This window comes from Gadus chalcogrammus, chromosome 4 (assembly GCF_026213295.1).
Source record: "Gadus chalcogrammus isolate NIFS_2021 chromosome 4, NIFS_Gcha_1.0, whole genome shotgun sequence".
Taxonomy (NCBI): Eukaryota; Metazoa; Chordata; class Actinopteri; order Gadiformes; family Gadidae; genus Gadus; species Gadus chalcogrammus.
This window is the reverse complement of record NC_079415.1, coordinates 19477002-19487403: the sequence shown is the minus strand read 5'-3', so window position 1 is coordinate 19487403 and position 10402 is coordinate 19477002. Positions and strand designations below refer to the sequence as shown.

At 45.1% G+C, this 10402-nt stretch overlaps 2 protein-coding genes across 2 annotated transcripts; both read right to left on the bottom strand.

The window, feature by feature from the left end:
• Nucleotides 1–1359: 1359 nt before the first annotated feature.
• On the bottom strand, nt 1360–4693 carry LOC130381782 (uncharacterized protein K02A2.6-like). The gene has a single exon (XM_056589551.1). It carries the CDS (start codon nt 4504–4506, stop codon nt 1864–1866), a length of 2643 nt encoding a protein of 880 aa, XP_056445526.1. The 5' UTR covers nt 4507–4693; the 3' UTR covers nt 1360–1863.
• Nucleotides 4652–6273, bottom strand: LOC130381786 (uncharacterized). The gene has a single exon (XM_056589556.1). It carries the CDS (start codon nt 5941–5943, stop codon nt 4738–4740), a length of 1206 nt encoding a protein of 401 aa, XP_056445531.1. The 5' UTR covers nt 5944–6273; the 3' UTR covers nt 4652–4737.
• Nucleotides 6274–10402: the final 4129 nt, after the last annotated feature.

Below are 10402 nucleotides of genomic sequence, written 5' to 3'. Positions count from 1 at the left end.
TTCCACACGCGTAGATATTAACTGTGAGCGCGCAAATGATCTCTGCGCGCGCAAAACAGCCTCTCGCGCGCGCAAATTACCTCAGCGCGCGCAAAACCTCTCGCGAAAGATGTTTTTACGCTCTCGCTCGAATTTAATTTTGGCACTATGGGGGAGGGAACCAAGGCAGGGCGGGCTTTCCTATGATTGGCCGTTTCTGAAGCGCGATATTTGATTGACAGCCCTCCTCACATTCAATTCTGAATTGTACAGTAAATGGCTGAAACAGTATTTGTAACTCCAGATTCTATGAGCATAGGCGCAGCCTTTTAAGTGTCGGCCTCATTGTCCTTTAAATAGCTGATTATTGGGAGCAGAACGTCCGCCGGCGCCCGACTATATCTGCGAAATGCGGACGTCGTTGAGGCACGCCGCACGCGGACGTAATTGAGGCCCACGCTGTTGGTGGTCGGGGATTACAAATTTTTCAGTGCTACGTCTCACGCCTAGGGATAACCCAATAGCGATAGCCTTAAAAGGCTGCGCCTATACTCATAGAATCTAGAGTTACAATAAGTAACTATCGTTTCAGCCATTTACTGTACAATTCAGAATTGAATGAGAGGAGGGCTGAGGAGGGCTGTCAATCAAATATCGCGCTTCAGAAACGGCCAATCATAGGAAAGCCCGCCCTGCCTTGGTTCCCTCCCACATAGTGCCAAAATTAAATTCGAGCGAGAGCGTAAAAACATCTTTCGCGAGAGGTTTTGCGCGCGCTGAGGTAATTTGCGCGAGCGAGAGGCTGTTTTGCGCGCGCTGAGGTAATTTGCGCGCGCAAGAGATCATTTGCGCGCTCGCAGTTAATATCTACGCGTGTGGAATAATATAATACGCCCGAATGCATCTTTTATCACATTAGTGAATTATGGCACTAATGTGTCGCCATATATACATTATCCCTTACTTATATAACGAGCTCCGGGAGTCGAAAACGGCAACAATCACTTTCTCTTCCATGCTGCAGTTCACCTCGGACTGCACTGCACTGAGTTGGCCGGTTGAACGCTGATTGGCTGTTACGTTACACATGTCCCGGAGTGGCCACGCTGTTGAACGCCGATTGGCTGTCATCACGCGAATGTCGCGTCAAAGTTTAAATATTTTTGAAGATTGATAGATTGCGGGGAACATAGGACCCTTTTCCCAGAAAAGGGTCCTATGTTCCCCGCTTTTCCCAAGAAGGGTCCTATACTCCCTGCCCCTGGTATGTATGGCTACAGGGGAACATAGAACCCTTTTTGGGAAAAACGGGGAACATAGGACCCGGGGAACAAAGGACCCGGGGAACATAGCAGGGATGACCCCTTCACACTAAGTGAGTATAAATACATTTAGAAACTAAATTATTAACTATATGTGTTGGAGCTATGCAGTTCTTAGATTTAATTGTAAAACATTTATTAAGTTTGTTTGCTTAATATAAAATAATATGACTTTTATGTTTATTTTCGTTTGTATTTGTAGTAACTCACGGGAGGCTTCTTATTGCACAATTAAGGAGCTTTATTTCGTTCCTGACGAACACAGTGTGCAGCATACGTAACATGGTAAACAAGGGCACATGGCTGACTGAACTTGTTCTGTGCCTCACTCATAGGTTAACTCAACCGTAACAACAAAGGGTTGCTGCCACCTAGTGGACAGCGGATTAACATATTTTAAATACTCTGCCCAGTTATAACATCCCTCCCTCCTTAAGCAGGTTATACAATTATTATTATTTTATTTTTTTCTTTAAACATTCTAACAATACAAAGACATCAGTTTCTTTTCTTGTTTGATTAGGTGTCCATATTAAGACCCACTTATCAATGAGTCTTTCTCTTATTTCAACTGGAAGTCTTTAAGATAACTGGGCAACTTAGTTTCCCTTCTGGCCAATCGCTTCACTGGAGTTTGGTTTGCCACGGCTCTTTGGTCTGAACTTCCTACAGCTTCTGTTGCTGCTGGCTCTTCCAACTGGTCACCACTGAGCACAACCTCCTCAGCATCCAGCCATGCTTCATCTTTTTTGTTGGGCTGAGTTGAAACAGTCTGTTGTTTTTCATTGCCCCTTTCTGGTATCTGGTGGTGATCAAGAATCTGATCCACATGTCTCCTCACTATTCTCTCATCACCCAGCATCACCTTGTATGACACTGGTCCCGTCACTGACTCAATGATTCCTGGAATCCACTTGGGTCCAAAACTGAAGTTCTGGGTCAGCACTGAATCTCCTGTTTTAAAACAGCGTTGTTTTGCCTTTTTGTCGTGATCTTTTATTTGTCTTTCTTGTTTTTTCTGCACTCTATTGTTTAGGTCTGGGTGGATTGAATCCAAAGTGCAACGTAGCTTCCTCCCGAGAAGCAGCTCTGCTGGTGAAAGGCCTGTTGTAGTGTGAGGTGTCACTCTGTAGCTGAATAACACTCTGGCTACTTTAGCTGTCAGCGTGCCTTCTGGACACTTTTTCATCATTCTCTTAAATGTTTGTACCCCTCTCTCTGCTAACCCGTTACTGGAGGCATGGTAGGGTGCAGAGGTCACATGACGGATTCCATTTTTACTTAGAAACACGTTGAACTCTGTGCTGATGAAACAAGTGCCATTATCAGACACCAACAACTCAGGTAGTCCATGGTTACTGAAACTGGTACGCAGGCACTCAATTGTGGTGGCTGAAGTGGCAGAGTTCACCGGATACACGTCCATCCATTTTGAATGTGCATCTATGAGCACAAAAAACATTTTTCCCATGAACGGTCCGGCATAATCCACGTGAATACGACTCCAGGGCTTGTCGGGCCAATCCCAGGGGTGTAACGGAGCTGGTGCCGGGACGTTGCGATGCTCCTGACATGTTGTACAGGCCTTTACTGTATCCTCCACGTCTTTGTCCAGCTTCGGCCACCAAACGTAACTCCTAGCCAATGCTTTCATCCTTGAGACTCCCGGGTGGCATTGATGAAGTTGTCTCATGACACTTCCTTGGCCTGGTTTTGGCACAACCACTCTCGACCCCCACATTACACAGCCATTTTGAATACTAAGTTCAAGTTTCCTCACCTCATAAGGGGCAAACTCCTCCCCTTTTTCTTTTGCTGACCAGCCGTCGCGAACCATTTCTCTCACTCTCGACAGTACTGGATCTTTGTCTGTCCATGCTTCCACTTGATCAGATGTCACAAGTGTGATGTCGGAGCTCTCCAGCATGAGAACCCTCTCCTCCGACGTCTCCACTTTAGGTGTATCTGGCAAAGGAAGGCGGCTGAGAGCGTCTGCATTGCTGTGATGTTTTCCTTCTTTATACACTATTGTGTACTCGTAGGCTCTCAGTGTTACAGCCCACCTTTGGATCCTGGGCGAGGCCATTTGTGGTACTGCTTTCATCTCATTGAAAAGTGACAACAAGGGCTTGTGGTCTGTCACTATAGTGAATTTCCGTCCATAAATGTATTTGTGGAAGCGTTGTATTCCAAACATCACAGCGAGCCCTTCCTTATCCAGTTGTGAGTAGTTTTTTTCTGCTGTGTTTAGTGTTCGTGAGGTGAAACCTATGGGTCTTTCAGTTCCATCTGGCATGTGGTGTGACAGTACGGCACCTACCCCGTATGGTGACGCATCACATGACAGCACAATGTCCTTCTCTGGATCGTAATGCACAAGCACCTGAGCTGACTGCATGAGTTCTTTAGATTTTTCAAAGGCTGCTAGTTGTGCATCTCCCCACTGCCACTTTGTGTCTTTTTGTAGCAGTTTGTGCACCGGAGCAAGGACAGTAGACAGATTTGGTAGGAACTTGTTGTAATAGTTTAACAGTCCCAGATATGCCTTCAACTCTGTCACATTCGAAGGTGATGGTGCCTCTCTGATTGCTTCCACCTTCTCATGCACTGGGTGCAGTCCTGTTGCATCCACTTTGTGACCCAAAAATATCACTTCCTCACTCATGAACACACACTTGGTCCTCTTGAGCCGTAGACCGGCCTCCTGTAGCCGTTTCAGCACCATAGTCAGAGTCTTTAGGTGCTCTTTGTCGTCTTTTCCCGTCAGCAGGATGTCATCCAGGAAGATGGCCACACGAGGGATGCCCTGCAGTAGTCCTTCCATGGTACGTTGGAAAATAGCCGGACATGATGAAACGCCAAAAGGTAGCACTCTGTATGTGAACAAGCCTTTGTGTGTATTTACAGTTACATACTTTTTTGCTTCCTCATCCAATGGAATCTGGTGGTAGGCGTGACTCAGATCTAACTTTGTAAATTTTTGTCCACCTGAAAGAATGGCAAACAGGTCCTCAATTCTGGGGATTGGATACTGCTCCAGTTTTGAGATCTGGTTCACTGTCAGTTTGTAGTCTCCGCATAGCCTTACTGTGTCATCTGGCTTCAACACAGGGACCACCGGCGCTGCCCACTCAGCATATTTTACTGGTTCAATTATCTTCTCGGCAAGGAGACGGTCAAGTTCAGCCTCAACTCTCCCTCTCATGGCGTATGGGACGGGTCTGGCTTTAAAAAACCTGGGGGCTGCTTCCTTGTCCACATATATTCTTGCTGGGGGGCCTCTGAATCTCCCTAGTTCGTCTTTGAAAACCTCCCCAAACTCCCCCAGTATCTCCCCCAAGGTCTCGTCTTTAACCTGGAGTATCTGTGGCTCTGGTCTCCTCTGTGCCTTCTCTGGGGTCTCTGTCCGAACATGGTGGATCTGGGGTTCTGGTTTTCACTGTAAACCTAGCCTCCTAATCCAGTACCTGCCTACTAGACTAGGGCCTGAACCTGCCACCACTACCAATGGTAAGTTCTCTACTAGCTTTTTATGCTGTACTTTAACCACTGCTGCTCCCACAACATTTACTTTATGTCCCGTATATGTTTTAAGCCTCACTCTACAGGAGCGTAGCTCTGGCACCTCCTTCCCCCATAAGGTTTTGTACACAGAGTGGTTCACTACTGTTACCCCACACCCCGAGTCCATTTCAAATTGCTGTTTCTCCCCATTAACAGTCAATGTCTGAATAAATGGCTCCTCTGCTGGTATGTCTAGTTGTTCTAGTTTGTACAGTGTGAACATGACTTCATCTTCGTCTATGTCGCCCTCCCCCTGGCTGACATAATGTGTTCCTTGAGGTTTCCCATACTTCCCTGTTGGTACCCCACCCCCTCTAGCCTGTGAAGCGCTAACTGAGCCACCTGACCTACACACTTTTTGAATGTGGCCCATTTTCCCACACTTATGACAGGTTTCCTTAATAAACCTACAGTCCCCAGCCCTGTGCTGCTCACCTCCACACCTGTAACAAGCGTTATTCTGGTGCTGCTGCTTAGTGGGGAACTGCTTTGTAGACATTTTGTGCACTGCTTGAGGTGCCCTCATGTGTGAGTGTGTAGACTCCAGAGACTGTAAATCCTTTACATCCTTGCTGGCTGTCTCAATGGCTTGTGCCAGCTTCAGTGCTTTCTCAAAGGTCAAATCCGGCTCTGACAACAGTCGGCGCTGAATGCGGTCATCTCCGATCCCACAAACCAGTCTGTCGCGTAGCATCTCCGACAACTTGTCTCCATAGTTGCAATCCAGTGCTAACTTCCTTAGCACAGCGATGTATTCCATTACCGTTTCCTCAAGCTTCCTTTGTCTGGAATTAAACTTGAACCGCTGCACAATCTCGCTGGGTTTGGGGTTGAAATGTTCCTTTAAAATCTTGACCAGTTCGGCAAACGTCTTGTCTCCGGGCTTGGCGGGACTGACAAGGTTCCTCGCGAGGCTGTACGTCTGACTTCCCACTGAACTGAGCAATATAGCTTTCTGCCGACTTGCATCTGTGATTCCATTAGCCTCAAAGAAATGGTGGAGAACCTCACAATATTCTTCCCACGTCTGCGTCTCACTGTCGAACGGAGCGGTGCTCCCTACCAAGGCCGCCGCCATGATCGTTCCCGGGGAACGTCCAATTCAGATTTGAACTAGCAACTTTACAGTCTTACTGTTTTGCTTGCATCCCCACGAGGCATCGGCTTTAGTTTATCCTCGTCGCCATTTATGTAGTAACTCACGGGAGGCTTCTTATTGCACAATTAAGGAGCTTTATTTCGTTCCTGACGAACACAGTGTGCAGCATACGTAACATGGTAAACAAGGGCACATGGCTGACTGAACTTGTTCTGTGCCTCACTCATAGGTTAACTCAACCGTAACAACAAAGGGTTGCTGCCACCTAGTGGACAGCGGATTAACATATTTTAAATACTCTGCCCAGTTATAACAGTATTATAAAATAGTTAATTTGAGTTTGTTTATGCTTTTGTTTTGAAGTTATTACTAGCTATATATACAGGTGGCGGGCATAGGTAAGACAGGCACTAGGAAGGGTCATGTTTTTTTACCAGCTGTACGAGAGAGACAAAGGAGTGAGGCTGCTGGTTCACACTTTTGCACATTTGTTTTGTTTGCTTGGAAGATCGGAAAATAAACCTGCAGAAATCTAAATTCACGACTGGACAGTTGACTCTTTCCCCTGTAGGCCTACTGCGTAAGATTCGTCCCCCCTGGTGCCTCATTGGCTATTTTGATTACGTTGCTGTTTGATTGTTGTTGTTGATTTCTTAATTTTCAAGTTATTGTTTTATTGGGGACAAATCGCCACTACAATATGTATTATATGTACAGTGTTAGAGGGTCATTTTGTGTCATTTTGGTTGGTGGTGTGCCCCAGGATTTTGTAAATGTAAAAAGTGTGCCGCGGCTCAAAAAAGGTTGAAAATCACTGGTCTAGATGTCCACCTGCCCGTCTCTTACAAACGTTTCTGTCTGAGCTGTTAATCACATAAGTTTGTAAACACAAATAAAGCATGAAGTGAAACTTACAGATTGAGAAAGTAAACTCATATTTAAGGATATCCCGAATATCCAGATCAACAATCTGGATATTCTAATGAGCACCCTAAATAAAGAAAAAAACTTTTGGTGAAACATGGCAGCACACTGCTTGAATAAGCGTTTCGGAAGTACCATAGTCAGTAGCAGATTAGAGGACCTCCCACTCCTCCACATCCTTCTCCAGTAGGGCCAAATATTCTGCTGCCACTGATGTCCCAAACGTTGAACTTTAAGCCAGAGGACAACATGCTCTAAAGGGCTTTTTATGGTTCCACGTTCCCGCAGCGCAAGGGGGTTAAGGACCCTTTACGTCCTCGCGTACCCTCCTTGCGTGCACCGCAAGGTCCGGACGTGCGCCTCCCAAAAATCGTAACCTTCCGTTGATGCGACGCAGCAGCAAGGGCTGTGATTGGTCCGCTTACTAAAACCCGACGCAGAACCATAAACGTTCACAACTGTGTTGAAGCGTCTGCGTGGTCATTGCGCTGTGGGAACGTGGAACCATAAAAAGCCCTTTAGTCTTGAACCCTAACCCTGAGGGGAGACTAGCCTTGGGAGACCCTCCCCATCTCAGAGTCATATTATGTTACTCTCCAAAGATCAGTCTAGCCTCAATCCCTTTTCAGAAAAATGTGACCAATCAGTGCTGAGTGGAGGAGGCCCTTTCCGTTCATCACGAATAAAGTCTGCAGAATTTTTCACAACAATATCATCCGAAATAGTTCTGAGATGAAGTCTTATTATGAAGGCTTTTCTCAGACTAGAACATGTTTTTGCTCTGCTTCAACAGTTCAAAGAGCGAGGAGAGCATGAAAATCCCTCTCATTGGCTAGATAAAAAAACAAAAACGTATTTGGAATCTGTTTCAGCTCACTGATATTCCTTGCAAAACGCTACGGGAATATCAGGATGGTCTCAAGGGGAAAAGATAAGACACAATTCTGGATAAGTAACACATGATCTCAGAGGAGGATGAATTACAGTTTTGAGGAGATGTCAGTGAAATGCTAATCTCTTGTGGTTTGTATGATGGTTGAACCGTAGTTTCTGTGCTCGGGGTATAACATAGTAGCCCACCTACCACCACATCCAGTTGTATGTGTGTGGGGTAGTGTGTCTAGGGGAGTATAGTAGGTTGTGTGTGTGTGTGTGTGTGTGTGTGTGTGTGTGTGTGTGTGTGTGTGTGTGTGTGTGTGTGTGTGTGTGTGTGTGTGTGTGTGTGTGTGTGTGTGTGTGTGTGTGTGTGTGTGTGTGTGGTTGTGTGTTCACCTGTGTAGGGGTGATAAGGCTTTATGCCCTCAGCCCTGAGTGGTCTTCCTTGTACTGTCCAGCCCGAGCAATGGTAGTAATAACTACACCTCCTGTTCAGGAGTATTCTTCTGCTTGCGGAAACACACGCGCGCACATACGCACAAACACATATATATAAACACAGACACACACACATACACACATTTATGCACACACATGCATGCTTGCAGACATATACACAGACAAAGGTTTTTGGACACACACACACACACCCACACCCACACACACACACATACAAACACACACAACACACTTAATCACACACACAGGGTTAGAAAGAAACGCCCTGAAGGCAGCCAGTTGTGGTTAAAAAACAGAAACGCACACACACACACACACACACACACACACACACACACACACACACACACACACACACACACACACACACACACACACACACACACACACACACACACACACACCAAATGTGGGTCAGACAAGCGTCCAGAATGGATCTCTGAGGTCAGCACACCTGTCACACATGTCGTTACAGCAACGTACCAGAGCTCCAGACACAAGCCCTATCATTTTAGCCTTAAACTAACCCATCAGGTACCAAGTAAGCCTGGGCATTGATGTCAGCAGATTGATCTGGAGAGGAAGTGTTCATTGGAGTAGTTAGGACATAACAGCACACCCATCAGAGCACAGATTTAGCAGCCAGGCATGCTGCCATGGCCTACATATATAGAGCCAATGGTGGACTTGGGTCATCCCAGCTTAGCCTCGTGCTGGGCTAATGCTACAGTGGTGTGAGAGGGAAGCTTTGGTTAATGCCACGCAGCATTACACAAGGACCAGAGAAACATTGTTGCTGGGCCGGAATGCAGAGCAATTCCATTCAATTACATTGTGTTTCATGCATTTAGAGAATGGTCAACAATATACTTGGATTATTTATTACACGGCTCTTCTTAATGCCGTGGAACGCTCCGTTCACTTGCATAGGCCCTTCACAACCCTTCAGGCGGTGAATTATATTTGATCATTAATTCACAGTTGCTAAGCATATAATGAGTGCTGTCAAGGAAAGTCAATTTTTTGCTGTCTTTCGTAACACTCCGCAAGAAGTCTGGTTATTTATCAATCCCAACATACTCGGTTGCTAAGCGATGTCAACGTCTTTGGCGTACTATTTCGCTGCTGACACTACGATTGCTGGTAACAAATAAATTGTAAAAAGACACACCGTGTGAATTTTTATTTTTTTTTGCCAAGTGAAGTAGCCGTGTAATAAGCGGGATAATGAACGTCGCCGGTCATTATCGAAAATAAGGCTGAAACTTATTTTCCCGATAATGACCATCGTTCTACACATTATCCCTTACATAAGCTAGTTATTCAAATTAACTTAATCACTGGAGGTAATCAGAAAAATAATAAGAAGTTGGCTCCCAATGTTAAAGACACCAAAGTCAAAATTCACAGTAGGCCCATAAACGTTGGATACATCATCAAAACAATTGATTTTGATGTTGTAATTCCACATTTCGCTGACAACAATCATAATCACTGTGTCGGAGCCCCGATCCCTTGGGTCATTCTCCTCCAAGGAACAGCTGTGAGCGTTACCATGGCAACCCTGACGTCACCGTCAACGCCTCAACCCAGACTCGACTCCGAAGTACACTTTTCATGTCGACGGAATTATGGGATTTTTTTTTGTCGTTGTAAGACACACAATCACAAACTCAATGACAGCGAATGTAACCAAGGCATATTATATGCCTTGGTTACATTCGCTGTCATTGATTTTTTGATTGTGTGTAAAAAAAAAAATAGATATAGGCCTATATTATGTGCCCGGTTATTTTTAAATTAAAAATATATCCGGGAACACAATATATATAAATTTTTTGTCAATAATAAAATCGATACCAGAGTGATTACATGACAAAGTCGTCATTCATTCGTGAACTGAGGCAACCCAGTTGATCGTAGGTTGGGGAGGTTGTTCAGTCACCTAAACTGGGACCATTCAAATACGTTGGCTATTTATGTATTGTATTAAATAAATAAATGAAAATTAAATTAATTAAATTAATTCGATCACTAATATTTTATACACGCCTCAAGGCCTGTATCGTTTCGTTAGCAATACTCACTTGTGCTAATGCATTCTTTATTATGATTGTGAATGACTTTAACTTTAACCTGCATTAACCTCATTGTTCCAGAGGCCAGTTGAGTACTCCAA

What these genes read in the sequence shown, in the direction of transcription:
- LOC130381782 (XM_056589551.1), bottom strand. Translation starts at nt 4,506, where the DNA reads ATGAGAGGGAGAGTTGAGGCTGAACTTGACCGTCTCCTTGCCGAGAAG.
- LOC130381786 (XM_056589556.1), bottom strand. Translation starts at nt 5,943, where the DNA reads ATGGCGGCGGCCTTGGTAGGGAGCACCGCTCCGTTCGACAGTGAGACG.